At 38.7% G+C, this 16,372-nt stretch overlaps 1 protein-coding gene across 1 annotated transcript in view; it reads left to right on the top strand.

Annotated features, from left to right (window-relative positions):
* sema6e (sema domain, transmembrane domain (TM), and cytoplasmic domain, (semaphorin) 6E) overlaps nt 1–16,147 on the top strand; it is a 193,360-nt gene extending 177,213 nt beyond the window's left edge. Inside the window, exon 22 of the mRNA XM_037676120.1 lies at nt 14,838–16,147. Within this exon, the coding sequence (XP_037532048.1) occupies nt 14,838–16,147 (1,310 nt within the window). The remainder of the gene's footprint in view (nt 1–14,837) is intronic.
* Nucleotides 16,148–16,372: the final 225 nt, after the last annotated feature.

Raw genomic sequence — 16,372 nt, 5'->3', positions numbered from 1 at the left:
TAGGTAGTTACCATAGAAACCAAAGAAGAACGAATCAGGAGCTAATGGGTAATAAATCAGTACTTACTGGGGAACACACAGCCAAGACTTATTAGGGAACTACTTGTTAGTTTCTTTGTAAATGAAGAGGAACTAATCAAGAATTAATGGGTAGTTACCATGAAACCCAAAAGAAACGAATCAGGAGCTAATGTGTAGTTAACCAGTACTTACTGAGGAACACACAGCCAAGCCTTATTAGGGGACTACTGGTTAGTTTCCTTGTAAATGAAGAGGAACTAATCAAGAATTAATGGGTAGTTAACCAATAGGTTTACAAAACAGAAAATACAATGACATCTGTAATCACTAGGAAACTGGTTTTTGACAATTACGAGCTGTGACCTCACTGGTGCAGGGTTTATTCAGAACTTTTCCTCCATTTCTGTGGTAACAAACCAGTAGTCCCCTAATGAAACTTAGTTGTGCATTCCCCAGTAAGTACTGGTTAACTACCCATTAGCTCCTGATTCGTTTCTCTTTGCTTTTCATGGTAACTACCCATTAGTTCTTGATTAGTTCCTCTTCATTTACAAGGTAACTAACCAGTAGTCCCCTAATAAGGCTTAACTGTGTGTTCCCCAGTAAGTACTGGTTGACTACCCATTAGCTCCTGATTCATTCCTGAGGTGTTCCCTAGTAGTTAATAAAATTTTGTGTACCTTGTAAAGTGTTACCTGTTTCCTCTTTATTTTATTTTATTTTATTTTCTCTTCTTTTTTCTAAAAACGTGAATCTTACCTGCTGTCACTGTTCATATTCTAACATCCTGAATTTGTTCCAGTGCCATCTTGTATAAAAAGTAACATCTACAGTAGATTTCTTCTCAACAGACATGACAATAACATCAGTCTGTAAACCTCCATCATTAAACCTCCACTGTATGTGAAATATCTGCTGTAAAAACACAAAAGATCTTTTTTATTTTCAAAATTAGTTTCAAGATTACTTTTTATTTTCTATAAATTTCTCGGCTGAAGAACAAGAACTAATATAAATATTAAGGATTCGAACATCTTATATTGTTTGCAAAGTGTGTGTTTTGACGTGCATTGTAAATTGCATAAAATAATACAAATATGTTTTGTTTTTTTTCTGGCTACAATTTTTTTTTTATCATCAGACATTTTAGGACCCAACAGTAAAGTGTATAAGACTTTGTTTGTAAATATAGTTACCATAATAACTAGACAAACTTTTTCTGACCCAAATTAATTCTTTATTAAATCAAAACAACCTGTACTTTAATCCAAGCTGTCAAATACAGCTAATTATCATATTTTTCATACTATAAGGCACACTTAAAATCCTTTAATTTTCTCAAAAATCGACAGCGAGCCTTATGAATTAATTCTGGTTGTGCTTACTGATCTCAAACCCATTTCATGTGGCGCTCAAAAATCTGTCAAAATGAACTTGTTTCGCTTACTGCACCTTATAATCCGTCGCGCCTTATAGTCTGAAAAATATGTAATCAGTTTTATGCCCGTCTGGTCAGCATGTGCTGCTTCCTGTGCTCTAAAGTGATAATTCAACATTAGCTGTTAGAAGAAGACATTACTGCATTATTCTGGACTGTTGAGCTTTAAACAAACCTCATATGAAGGAGGACTGCAACAACTCATGATCACTTTTTCCACTCTTCAAAAGAATCTGTTCTTTTTCCATCATCTTCACTGGCTGCTTAGGTTTAGGCATAAACTACTGAGGTCAGTTTAGGAAACAGATTCATGCATTTTAACTTTGTATCTAATGGGTCGCATGAAATATAAAACTAACTACCGGTAATTAGATTTATGGAGATATTTAGATTTACAAATCAATTTCTTTCTTACGTCTAGGCACTCGTTCTAACCACTTTATGAAAAATCTAAATACTTGTTTAACTTCAGGTAACTAATTTCTTTGTGACATTTTGACCATTTATCAGGTTAGGTGTAAGAAATTACACTTTTTTTTTAATTAGGTTTAATAAAACGTTTATGGGTACCACTTTACAATAAGGCTCCCCTTATAGATGGCTAATAAATAGTTTATAGATATGTTATTAATTCCTCTATAAACACTTTATAAATCATTAATAATTGCTTATTATGCATAAATTAAGGGTGACAGAGAGAGAAAACTGGCCAGTTTGTTGTGAAATAATGAGCCAAATCTGTTCACATTTATATTTCATCCAGCTATATTAAATATTTCAGACGTAAGTTACTACCTTGTAAGCACAATAATACTTTTTTCTTTATAATAATGTACTTTATTGCTGCATTATAAGTAACTACAACTAATATTATCTCCCAATAAATAGGTTTACAAATGTTTATTGTGCTTACAAAGTAGTAACTTAGTTTGAAATATTTACTTTAACTCTAGATGAAATATGTAGAACAGATTTGGCTCATTATTTGGTAACAAACTGGTCAGTTTTGTCTCTCTATCACTCTTAATGAATGCATAATAAACATTTATTAATGATTTATAAAGTGTTTATAGAGGTATTAATAACATATCTATAAACCATTGTATTTATTAGCCATCTATAAGGGGAGCCTTATTGTAAAGTGGGACTCGTTTTTGTTTGTGGCAACATTCGTGTCATGGCATTGCATAAAGCAGAATTTCCACACCTTTGACCTTTAAAACTGACGTAGTTTGTGCTTTGATTTGTGTCATTTTAAACGATTTAGAGAAGACAACAGGTGGCGTTGTTGAAATATCTGGCTGTATAAACCTTGTCGTCTAACAATTAGATTACTGCAGCCTGTGGAGGTCCAAACGGTTCACTCAAACATCAATTACTTTTGGTTTTGCCTCGTATTTGCTTTATTGGTAAGTAACAGAAGACTGAGACTCTAATATGACGATAAAAGAAAACAAAAGCTTCAGTGAAAAACATTTTCTAGATCTTGACTTTTCTAAAGTTTAAATGCTGTTTTGCAGTTTTAGTAAGAAGAATAAGTTAATTTGTTGGGAATCCATTAAAGATAAAGCAGCATGTCGGGCTGTGTTGTCCTTTTTTGTTTGTTTGTTTGTTTGTTTTTGCATGCTCAAAGACCATAAATCCTCAGGGCATTAGAGAAGCTTCCATTCACACAGACGAGCTCGTTGGCTGTAATAATGAGCTATACAGGCCTAAATATGAAAAGTCTACAAATAACTAAATAACCATCAGAAGCTGCAGAGTCAGAGAATCCAGGAAAGAGGAGGGTGTAGTGTAGAATAAAATAAAAAAACTGGTGCAATCTTTTTCAGCCAGAGACTATGACATCCCTGGTTCAATCAGAAAGCTGAATAACTGTTGATAAGGTGGGAGAGGAGCTGTGGCAGTAACAGGATCACCGCTCCAACCGTGGCTTCGGTCTCTCTGACTTTATGTCCAATTTTTTTTTACCTGCTATCTGACTTTCTGTCTGTATCTTCTGCAGAAGTTTAGCAAATGTATCTCATATCACAGCAGCCACAAGCTGGGCCTGTAGACAGCAGAGCACAGATATCAGCTAAAAATAGAACAACCAGTAAAGAGTACCTGAGCTAAATATTTACAGGACTCTAAGCAAAAGGCTACATACAGTATGTGACTCTGGTAAGGTGAATTGTTTGGATGCTTGGTTATTATTTATTAATTTTGTTTCGCAGAGGTTTATTATTTTTGACTAAACATTACCCAACATGTAACGACAACCAGGTGATGTTCACATGCCCCCTATTATATTTAATCTACCAGTACTCTAAACTTTAAACTCGGGCACGGGTCAAAATTAATCTGCAGTAATTAGATTGAGTGTGAAAGAAAATCAGAGTCAAAGTTTGACTTTTACTAAAACGTAAAATAAACTAGAGAAGCTGCATTTTATACAACAATACTGTGCGAGTGCTGAAATGAACTAAACTCTGGGCCCATGAGCAAGGCCCTTAACCCCCATCTGCTCCCTAAACAGGTCTCTCTTGAAAATGAGTTCTTGTGGCTCAATGAGACGACCTGGATAAATAATTCTAAGCAATAATAATAATAATAAGCAATTCTATTAATCCATTTTGATTTGATTGATGAGCCATAATGGCTTCCATAAAGCAGTCACTAAAATGTAAAATGAACAAAATACTAGTTAAAACATAAAAGGAGCAAAACACTAGCTATAAGTCAGTGTAGCAAAACAATAACTAAAAATGTGACAAATGATGGCTAAAAGCTGAATGTCTCACAAGGCTAGCTGAAACTTAAAAAAAGCTAACTTTTCACTTAAAGTAGAAAAATGTCAGCTAAAAACTAAAAGTAGCCAAACTGACTAAATGATTAGAAGTAGCAAAATGCTGGTTAATATATATATATATATATATATATATATGTGTATATATATATATATATATATAATCAGAACATCAGTCAAATATTAACAAGCTAGCTAAAACTTGCAAAACAATACAACTCAAAACTAATTGAACAATATTTTAAAACTAAAAGTAGCATAAGAGGACAAAAACAGAACATTTGCCAAAAAAAAAAGTTTTTCAAAGAAAACATGTTTCTGAAGGAATTAAATAGATTTTTTTATTATTATTATTAAGATATTATTCCTATAGGTATATTTGTTTTAAAAATAAATATTTTAAAAAGTATAAAAGTTACAACAGCCCAAAGTTATATCTACCGTCACATGAATGAGCTGAACAATTCAATATATAAATGACTAAAAAGCACAAAGTATACAAAAATAGATTTAAACAACAAAAAAAAGAAAATCATCCTTCACTCAATGGCAGCAGCCAGACAACAAGTTATATCTTCAGTCTGTGAGGAACCAGCTCGTCTCAACACACACTCTGTTTTAAAAGATGTTTATTAAAGATAAGTCCTCTCATCCTTATCTGAGGGAAACACGTATTTTAAACAATGTTCTTGTCAACACTTGCCATGTATTAACTCACCCTTCACAGATGTGCACATAATGGATCAAGATGTGTTGTGTTAATATGGAGTCATCTATGAGCATTCACAGTGCACGGCTGTGGCTGAGAGCATCGTCTTCTCTTACGCAGGTGTAGATGCCACTTTTACCGCAAGCCGACACCTAACTGATATATTACTGTGAACATGTTCTAATAAATGTAGCATCAACATCAGCACATAAGTTATGAATAGAATGCAACCTTAGCCACCTCTAACGTTTTTTTATTTGGGTTACTTAAATACAAATTGAAACTTATGAAATGTAAAGTTTGTTACATTTTAATAAGCCTTCCAACTTGTAGGGTCAGTGCCGTCTACGTGATGCTCCGCCTTCTTTTCATTTTAATTTACACATTTGAGAATATTCCAGTTGTTGGATCCTTTCTGAGAGAATCGTCTGCTGTGAAGTGAACGTGTGCACACTCAACCAGCATGAATTCTCTTAAAAGTCTCTCGTGCTCTTGTGTGAACACAGTTGTGGAGACAGCGCTGCTGGTTCTGTTATTTTTTTGCAGCAGATGGCATGCAATTTAGAAACCCAGCTAAACTAACCAAGAGAGCTGTAATGTAAACGTGTAAACAATAGGTCTTTTAATTAAAACGTTTCAACTATTTTTTTAAAGAAAAGTTCTAGTGCTGATACTAAAATTAAGAAAAAAATGCTTTTTTTTAATAAATAAAAAGTTAAAAGAACAGTGTTAACAAACCCACCACTTTAGAGTACAAACTAAATATATATAAAAAAAAAAAACAATTGTATATATGTGTTTTAAAATAGAAACAAATCCAAGGAAAGTATTTTAAGACTGAAACACTTCACACCAAATCAAACCTATTCTAGCATTTGAGTCATCATATGTGTACAAACCTGTGAAATAAAGTTAGAGGCCCACTTATAAAACATATTTGTTATAAGACAAACACTGACTTGTATTAATGTCTGGTCATTTTTTTAAAGGCAGAAGTTTTTGTCCAAGCTAAGCTAATGGGCAGCCATACAGCAGCATGTTTTATTAGTTTTTAGGCCTACGAAGCAATTCTTTCTCAAAAATGTGCTTATGTGAAAGAAGCTACATTAAGCAAAATTAATCTGTTACATTTTTTATATGACACTATTTGGTTTGTTGAAAAACTTTAGCATCGCCTGAAAGAAAACCTCTGCCCTTTTCTTCATCCTCCATGAAGAAGTTAAAACAGCAACAAGGCCAACCAAAGTGCTGTACGGCAAAAACAAACAACCAAAACACACAGGATAAAATGCATAAATCCACAGAGGTAAAAATATGAACTAAATGACTAACGTTATAGAATACAGACAAGTTAAAATCAACGCACGGTGTCAAAAGCCAGAGAATAAAAGTGAGATTTTAAAAGAGACTAAAAATTGAGAGGAGGAGCCTGCCTGACGTGCAGTGGTAACTCATTCCACACTTTGGACCTGCAACTGAGAAGGCCCCGTCACCTCTGAGCTTAAAACTAATGCCTGGAACCAATAAAAGCATCTGGTCTGCTGACCTCAGAGAACGCTGTGGGACATATGGCTGCAGCAGATCAGCGAAATAGGAGGGGGCAGAACTGTTCAGAGATTTAAAGACATACAGGAATATTTAAAAATGAATTTGAAATTGAACTGGGAGCCAGTGAAGGGAGGTCAAAACTGGTGTAATATGTTCTCTTTTGCCATTAGATGGAAACAACTTCTGTCTTCTCATTCAAGTTTAAGAAATTTAAAGCCATCCAGTCCCTGATGTCAGTCAGGCAGTCAAGAAGAGGTTGGATAGAGCGTGCACCAGTGTGATTCAGAGGGAAGTAAATTTGACAGCCATTGGCGTAAAAATGCCATGTTTATGAAAAATGGCACCTAGTGGCAGCAGGTATAAAGAAAACAGGACCGAGAATGGACCCCTGCGGTACCCCTCTTCTGTCATGCTCTGTGACAGAAGGTTCTAACTATGTGACGGAATGCAATGTGAAAAATCATCAGATGATCCCTTTAAATCATTGTCCATGTAAACTGTGCAACACATTTTTCATGAGACTTAGTTGAGGTCAGTGAAAAGTGACCGTGTGAATTATTTTCTCTAAAATGCGAAGCTGCAGTACATTATGCAAAAGACTAGAAGGCAAGAGAGGAACCCGTTGACCTGCTGCTGTTTAGAAAGATGCCAGAAGTTCGGCTGCTTCTGGCTGCAGAATACACCCACCTCTCCCTTTTCTGAGAACACATAAATCTGTGCAGTAGGACTTCCTCTTTTATACCTTCTGTTATGGTTAGACTTTCTTCTTTGCTTCTCTCACACATTTGGATGAACTGGTGTGGGTTGAACTGGACAAAAAATGTCAGCGGCTAATTCAGCTGACAGGCACAGGGACATAATGATGATGATGATGATAGAATGGAGTCAAGCGGGTGTTTCAGTCTCATTAAGAGTTGCAGGAAGAGAGCAGAGAGTGAACTCAGCCTGAACCTTTTCATCAAGAGGGTCTGGTTTCCTATGGGGGGGGGGGGGGGGACACTGATGCCAACCAGTTTTCCAAAGGGTTATTTATACTTCTAAAGAGCATGGCAACAGACGCGGCCCGTATCATCAGTCATTCAGCTCGGGTTGTGTATCCCCTCTAACTATCATAACATTATCTGATCCTCAGAGAAGCATGTCACATCAGGAGAAAAGCCACAAGTCTGTAGGGTCTGAAAATCTGCCATTTCTTTTTAAAAACAACTGTCAGGGTAAAAGAGGACGCTCATGTGGAGCCAGAAATAAACATCACTTTACATTTTTGTCTTCTTTATTATCCTTGCGACACTTGAGCATGTTTAAAAACTGCAAGAAAAACGCATTCAAACGAATATCAGAAAGAAGCAACAACATAAAGAGCATCGCTGTACCACACACGCTGACAAATCAACCACAAATGGAACCATTCACATCATTTCGTTACCAAAAATTGCCTAAAATAATAATTCCAATAAAGTGATGTTATATTTCTTCAAAGATGCCACTTGAAAGGTTGATCTTGTTCCAATAAATGGTCCACGATGGTGAAAAGGTTTATCGTTTTATGATGACCTGATGCAAACTTTGCAGACAAATTGTCTGAAAATATTTAACACTTTTAAATCTTTAAGGGTCGTTCAAATCTTCATAGTCAGAACAGGTTCATTATGACGGTTTAATAAAGATTGTGTGCGTTTTGTTGATGTAGTTTATCTACGTTGACCTACCGACTGATTCAGATTCATCACGTCAGCCATGATGTGCACACACGTTGCACTAAAACGCCTCACTGATGTAAACCACCTGAGTCACTGATGTAGAGGAGGTCATCTGTTGAAGGTCGGGCAGCGCTGCACACCCGCTTCGAATGTTATCAGCCATTAAGTGGCCATTATTAGCTGTTATCATCCCCATAGGTTGCGTTCAGACTCTCCCTCATGTACCTCCTAGTAGGTTTAAAGGTACGTTCTTATCACTGATAATAGGGTCAGGGGTTTAGGTTTAGGGTCAGTGCCTGGGTCAGGTGTAAGGTTAGGTTAAAAAAAAGCTAACAAAAACCCTCCGGTTTTACACACGGGCGAAGCTACATATTATCAGCGATAACAACGTACCTTTAAACCTACTAGGAGGTAGGAGGGTGAGTCTGAACGCAACCTGTGGGGATGATACAAATAATAACGGCCATTTAATGGGCTGATAACATTCAAAGCCGCTGCACCTCTTCTCTCACCAGCAGCGTATACCTGAGCATTAATGTCATGTTTTACTGTTAAAAACACACTTTATGATATTTTAAGGCATAACTGGCTCATTTTAAATAGTTTTTTATATTATGTTTGCCGTTAAAAGCTTAGGTCTGAGTGTCGCTGAGGTCTGTGGGGCCCACAGTGATCAAATCCACCTGAGCAGAAGTATCAGCTCCTCGTCTCAACCCCGTACCCTCCAGTCTGTCTCACTGACCTCTGGGGAGTGTTACTCCCACTTCATCTGCCTGTTTTTCTTTCTTCTTATTTTTAGTTGGACTAATCCTTTTAAGTGTACCTGCCTCCTTTGTTGAATTCTCTTTTCCTGACGTTCGTCGTCCGTTTTTAAGATCTGCCTCACTAAATTTTCAGCCGGTGGTTGAAACTTTGCTCAGGTGCTGCAGCGGCCTGCAAGTTTCTCCATCACTTAAAGCAGCAGTTCACTCCAAAGCAACAACCGTAAGTGCCAGAAGGTTTTAATTAGATTTGAAAACAAAAACAGCTTTCCTTTTGTGATTTCCTACAGAAAGGTTTTGTTGTTGAGCTTTAAGGGAAGTGTCTTTGGCGTGGACTGTCTCTTTAAGTTGTTCGGTGAAGCCACGATTCTTCCAGTGCTCTTAACCACAGCAACAGTTGCACTGGAAGCATTTTGCCTTACCAGCCGCTCTAATGGCAACAAAACGGTTGCTCTTTTTTTTTGTTTGTTTCTGGTGCATGCAAGAATTACAAAGGGCTCCATGCATGCGTCTTGTGAAGTTTAATGGTTTGTACAGGTAATAATATCCAAAGCTGTACAACTCCATTAAACATATTTAACTGGTAACGATGCACATAGTTTGTTTGAATTTTGAGATATCCATCTCTAAAATGTATATAATGTAGTTTTCTTTGGTTGGGCAAAATGTTCAGACATCATTTTGCAGGTTTTTGTTGCAAAAACGGCACGAGAACCCACATGACGTTTGGAAAAACAGCAAATCTTTGATGATGGATATCTTAAAATCTGAATAAATAAAGCCCAAACTATCTGCACAAGAGTTTAGCACATTTGTTTTTTATTAATATGAGTGAAAAGACTATTCAAGCACAATGTGTTACTTTGAAGCAAAAGGTTTTGCTTTTAAAACTCCTGTTTCTTCTCAAAGATGTAAAAACTGAAGGCCTTAATTCTAAGATTTCCAGGTACCTTAGCATGCTTGATTTATTGGTATTTAATGAAAGATGTAACAAAATATTTACTGTGTATGCATCAGCACACCTGGAATGAAGTGCATTGCTCATTACAACTTTTCAATTGAAATAAATTTGTTAGATTACGTCGTGTCGCCTTAGTTTGTGTGCATATGTTCAAATGCATGCAAATGGCTGAGCACTGAGGTGGAGTAATATGCAAATTCATAATAACAAGAGAACATGATTAAATTTACTCAAACAGCCAGAATACTGCACACGTGCAGTTTAGCGTGTTCAAGAAAGTGCACAAAGAGTCGTGTTCGTCTGCTGCGCCCGTCATTGCAGACATTACTTGTTGAAACTGTCAGTTCACGAAACCTCCCAGCAACAAGGCAGCTGGGTTTAAAAAAAGAGAAAATTATTCATTTGTTTCTCCCTTTAACCTCTGGGTGTCCTTCAAGAAATAAATTGTTTTTCTGGGTGTGAGAGAAACAAATCTTCAGCATTAGTGGGAGAAGGGAATAACACTTGTATGTGAGGCCTGGAGCTATTTTGTCTCATTGCTTTTCTCGTTGAGACGGAGCCTTCTTTAATGGAACAATCACTTGCACTTGTAAGATTGCAAAAGCAGAAACTAATTGGGGCTATTTTGGAACGTCTTCACTTGCTGGGTAAAAAATAGAACTTGGTCTCCAGGTTTCAAAGCGTTTAAACTCATCCCTGGAAAAAGGCCGACGCAAACGTGAAGTTGTGTCAGTGGCGATGTTTTAATCTTCAGACTCACAGTCCTGATGCTTTAAATTGTGCAAAAACATGCTAAGAAAAACATTATTTCAATAATAATAATTACATGTATATAATATTTAATATTTTAATATCATAGTTTCAATTTTCAGGTCTCTCTTGTTAAAAAGTCCTCGTGGCTCAACGGGACTAACCTGTTTAAATAAAGGTTGAATGAATGAATAATTGCATGTAAATGACACTTCAGTTTTCTAAGTAACTTTAAATTGTGCCAACTTGAGGACATTGTTTAAAGTCGAGCTTTCAAGGACATCATTTATTAATTACCGTACTTGGCACCGTACACGTCGCACCGCCGTAAAAGTCGCATCGGTCCAAATCCGTCTAATAAAGTAGAAAAAACATAAACACTAGTCACTTCTATTATGCGTCGCCGCTGACCACCCAGAAACATGGGCCGGTGTTGTGCCAAAAATAAATTGGCTGCCAAATGGCGGCTGCGGGAGTGTGCACTGGAGGACTTTCACAAGAATTTAACAAGATTTACACTTAAAAACATTTATTTGTTTGCTCGACATTATAGTAAAGGTGCGTCTCAGTTTAACGTTTACTTGATAAACTTTAACAGTCAAATCAGCTGCATTTCACCTGGGCGGCGCTGTGAAATGCAGCTGACTTGACGTTTGTTCCAGGAGTTCCGAAGCGAGACGAAGGTGACCGTATGGCAAGGCAAGTGTCTCATTAATAGCCATTTTTACCTGTTAATGAGACACTTGGCTTGCCGTATTAGTCTAGGCCCCTCTAGCAGCTGGAAATGGTAGTGTTCAATAATTTCCATGTCAAAATGAATGAAATTGTCAGATCTCAGCCAAAAATTGGGTTATAAATATGGAAATAAAAACATAAATAAGTCACTTTGCTGTATAAGTGGCAGGACATGCTAATTTATGCACAAAGATACGACTTATATAGTGAAAACTACGGTAATCGCACATCATTAGTTCAGTTATATTTATTGTAATCACTTGCTGATCTTTCCTCCTTTTATGTAAGAAACCAGAAGCACTTAGTTAAACGCTGCACCGTGTAGAACCTGCCTGTTTACGTAACCATACTGCGCTGTCTATTTTTAACAATATGGATGCAATCACACAGTGCTTCTCTTCCTACAACATTGTGGAGGAGCTCAAGAGTTTTTTTTTATCTTTTTGGATGACAAATCACAGCTGCTGCAGAACACCAAGGCTCAAAACCCCAACTGAGTGACGGTCTGTCACTCGCCACACCAAGTCTGCCTCTCCTTAATTTACTCCTTTGCACGTTTTAGCATCCTCTCTATTTTGTCTTTTCCGTTTTGTTTTCGCTTCATGATATCAAACTTTGTTTCTTTCACAGTCATGCTACTTCTTAAGCAAGGTTGAATTTATTAAGTTTCGTCTTCTCATCTGTTCCTCCTGGCTGCAGCTCTCATACCTTCCCTTCTTTGCCTCATCGTATTCAGCCCATCTGTCTTTTTACCTTTTGGCAGACTTGAATATTTCTATATTAAGGCTCTGCTGAGCCAAGACCTGGTTGTCATGACACAGAAAGAGAGGAATACTGACTCTGGAGCCATGTAAACACTAACGCCAAGTTGTGGAATGAATGCAGGGTAACGGTAATTATCCCATTTAGTGAAGGTGACAATTTAAGCTGACAATTTAAGAAGATATAAACGTGCTGTATAAGGCGCTCACACGAAGCAGTGAAAATAAGGTTAAGTTAGTTGGTCTGTTTGGCCATCGCCTCCTGTGCGCCACCTTACAACTTCCAGTCGGCTTGATTCACAGGGCAATAATTTCACTGTGACCAGTGGCACCATATGTCCCACATAACCACGGATTGAGTCTTCCAGCCTGCTCATGAAACACAATGTGACAGGCCGTTTGTGGGCTCTGGGTTTGTTTACCTCAGCTGCGTGTTTCACTCCCTGCTGTGCCACTTGACTCATACCCCTCAGCCAGAAGGAGCACCTCACTGGGCCTGTAGCAAAAGCTGGTGGGTAGGTGTCGAGGGCCGGAGGGAGCAGATGACTCACCAGTACCAGGAAGCCACGGTGGTGACAGAAGGTGCTCTACATGCTGAGACGAGAGCAGACTTTAACTGCTGCTTATAAAAAAGTTTAAATTCTGTCGCCATCACCGACGGGACACCGATCAGTTCCAAAAGTCTGGAACTGCAGTGATGCTGCTGAGCTGATGGGCAGGTATTTTAATGACAAAGAAAACAATTACCGTACTTTTCAAACTCTTAAGTCGCATCTTTTTGCCTAAATTAGCTAGTCCTGTGACTTATAGTCTGAAACGACTAATTTATGTTTTGATTTCCATATTTATAACCCAATTTTTGGCTGAGATCTGATGATTTCATTCATTCTGACATGGAAAATATTGAACACTACCATTTTCAGCCGCTAGAGGGCCCTAGACTAATACGGCAAGTCAAGTGTCTCATTAATAAGTAAAAGTTGCTATTAATGAGACACTTGGTTTGCCATACCAAGCCACCTTCATCTCGCTCCGGAACTCCTGGAACAAACGTCAAATCAGCTGCATTTCGCTGGCCAGGTGAAATGCAGCTGATGTGACCATTAAAGTGCATTTATTAAGGAAAGGTTCAACTGAGACGCACCTTTAATATCCAGCAAACAAATAATTGTTTTTAGGTGGTTATTTTGTTAAATTTTGAAGAAATGCACAGTGAGTTATTTCTCTGCGCGCTCCCGCCTCCGCGAATCTGCTTTTGAAATGCAGCTGATTTGACCGTCAAAGTGCATTTATTAAGTAAACGTTAAACTGAGACACACCTTTGCTATAATGTCAAGCAAGCAAATAATTGTTTTTAAGTGTTAATCTTTTTAAATTTTCATTAAAGTCCTTCCGTGCGTGCTCCTGCGGCCGCCATTTGGCAGCCAATCGATTTTTGGCGCAACACCAGCCCACATTTCCGGGTTGTCAGCGGTTATGCATAATAGATGCAACTTTACAGCGAAGCAACGTATTTATGTTTTTTTTCCACTTTATTAGACATATTTGGACTTATACGGCGGTGCAACCTGTACGGGGGGAAATACGGTATATATCTTAAATTTGACTATAAATTATAAAATAAATGCTTTTTGTGCACTTCTAAATAGGAATAAACAAGATAAAGTTTTAATATGTTCAAGTCTAGGACTCCTAATTTAATCAAACAAATTAAATGCAGGCCAAATTATTAAACGGTTCTTCTTTCATTAACCTCATCATCACTTTAAACATCTCATAAGTTCTCATTAACCCTGATTAGGCTTTTTTGTTTGTTTTCTTCAAATAACCATTCATTAAATGTTAAATTTTCTTGCTTGGAACAGCTGCATTTTCCCCCTCCTCGCTGCAGCTTAGCCAGCCCCCTCCACAGACTAATCAGTTTCACAGAAATTGCCATTAAGGCGAGATGGAAGGGTCTGACACCACAGATGGCAGCAGCCCTTTGCAAATGAGCTCTGATTACGAGAGGTGGCAGGTTTCACTCTTCTCATCATCTCTGCCTTTCACGCCATTAGGCAAACACAGTGCGAGGGTCACAACACCTGAAGACATTTACATGGAAGATTTCACCCAGCTAAGTAACCTTGAGGTTTTTTTGTGCACTGCTGCGCAAATGGCCCTTTGGCTTCGTTTAGTTAAATTTTGACAATCTCATTTGAGCTCAGATTGGCAAAATCGCAGTATTCAGTTAGGTATCGGATCATTATTTTTGGCTCCTTCTTCGTACCAGGTGTTGTTTCACCCAGTCTTCGCACTGGAAATCAGTCTGGAAATGACATTGGGTTTCTGCTGCTGTGCCTCCATCGATAGTTGAAAGTCTAGCTCATCTCAAAACTGGTTTCTCGCTGACTGGGAAGCTCTTTGCTTCTGCCACTCTTAAGGAAAGGGCATGGCCTAGAAAGGCAGGTTTTATTGATCTATTATCCACTGAAGAAGAGAAATCCAGGAGCTTAGTTCAAACACTTGTTCTCTGTCGTTTCGCTCATGTGAAGCCCCTGTAACACAACCTCTGTCCCAGCTGCTGCTTGACCTATATTAGCTCTTGAAAATGTGTTTTTCCTCTTGTTCAAGTACAATAACAAAATGCTTCTATTAAAAAATGCTTTTCTTTATTGTTTTGAAGGTGTGAGACGACCTCCAGAGCTGGAGAGGACCAATCACAGTGTCCATTACACCCTTCTGATAGCTTGTGTTTTGGTGGCCTTTGTTCTTGGAGCCTTTGTCTCTGGATTTCTGGTCTCGTGCTACTGTAACCACACAGGCCACAAGACAAAGAAATTGTCCAAAGATCCTGAAGCCTCGATCCCACATGCGTTGTCGCTCCGCAGTCTGGCAAAGCTCAATGGTCTCCTGGACAGCCAGAGTAAGGAGGACAAGGAGCTGTCGTCTCCAAAAATCTACAATTCATTTTTCACTAACAGCAAAGAGCATCACGCACCCAGGAGAAATATCCACCATGGAATGACAATGGGAGATCTGGTTCACCCTCACAATCATCACTTCCACACCTCCTCAGAGCTGTCTGGTCTGCCTACACCAGACTCAACCCCTGAACTGCCCATCAAGAGTATGAAAGCCTTTAAGAATCAATGGGAAAAGAACCAGAACTGCAACAATGCTAAAGAACCAAAGTCTCATAACATTGGCTCCAGGCCCAGTTCAGCTCTGCTTCACCAGCAGGTCTACCCTTACTCCCATGGCCTGTCCAACGGGCAGCCAGTTGGTCACCTGCATCCAGAAGAACGTAAAATTCACAACGTTGAGCGCGTTTTATCACAGCCTTACCCCAGCTACTCTCAGAAAGTGATGGAGGTAACATCGCTGGATGAGCTTCTGAAGCACATCCATGATGCAAACGCCAGCAAAACCTCCCAGTTAATGAGCCCATCAGGCCTGATGGCCACTGGAGGAGGAGGACAGCTCGCCTTTTCCAACAGAATTCAACCACATATTCCCGAGACAGAATCAGCCCCTTACTACAGCTCCTCTACTTTACCCCGGGACAGTCTCACTCGTCGCATGGACGTTCCTCCTGACATCCCCTCGCACCACCAGTCCACTCTAGAGAGGAGGCACTCCTCCCAGCGGCAGTCACTGATCGCTGCGGCTACCAAAATGCCCAGTGTGGGTGCAGTCGGAGGAGGAATGATCCCCCGGCAGCACAGCTTCAACCAGCGGAACGGTGGGCCTCACCAACCACCTCTCCTTCTGGCACAGATGAACTCGACAGGCAGCACTTGTGAGGTTCACTATCCTCTCATCCCAAATGCGTACCTGACACGCCAACATAGCTATAACGGAGAACAGCTGGAGGTCCAGCACAGAGGTGCCATTGTCCGCCGGGCATCCTCTCTCAAACCTGATGTCCCTCCTAAGCCTCTGTTCATACCAGCTACATCTCCAGTCAATGAACAAGGAAAATTTAACTACTGAATAGATAAACGTATCAAGGGTTTTTCCCTGATTGTGTTATCGTTAAGAAACTTCATTTTGAAGACCTTGTGGATTTGAGGTTGCAGACTCTCATTGGTCGACAAAACAAATTGCGTGGTAGCAAGTCTCACTGTGGACAAAAGCCTCAACCAAACTTATTCCTCTTTTCTTTTTGTCCAACAAATATCTTTGTACCATATTGGTATTGTTCAGCTTCTTGCTTAT

Source organism: Nematolebias whitei, chromosome 5 (assembly GCF_014905685.2).
Source record: "Nematolebias whitei isolate Nwh7 chromosome 5, NemWhi1, whole genome shotgun sequence".
Lineage (NCBI taxonomy): Eukaryota > Metazoa > Chordata > Actinopteri > Cyprinodontiformes > Rivulidae > Nematolebias > Nematolebias whitei.
Note: the sequence above shows the minus strand (reverse complement) of the source record. Positions and strands in the feature narration are given on the sequence as shown.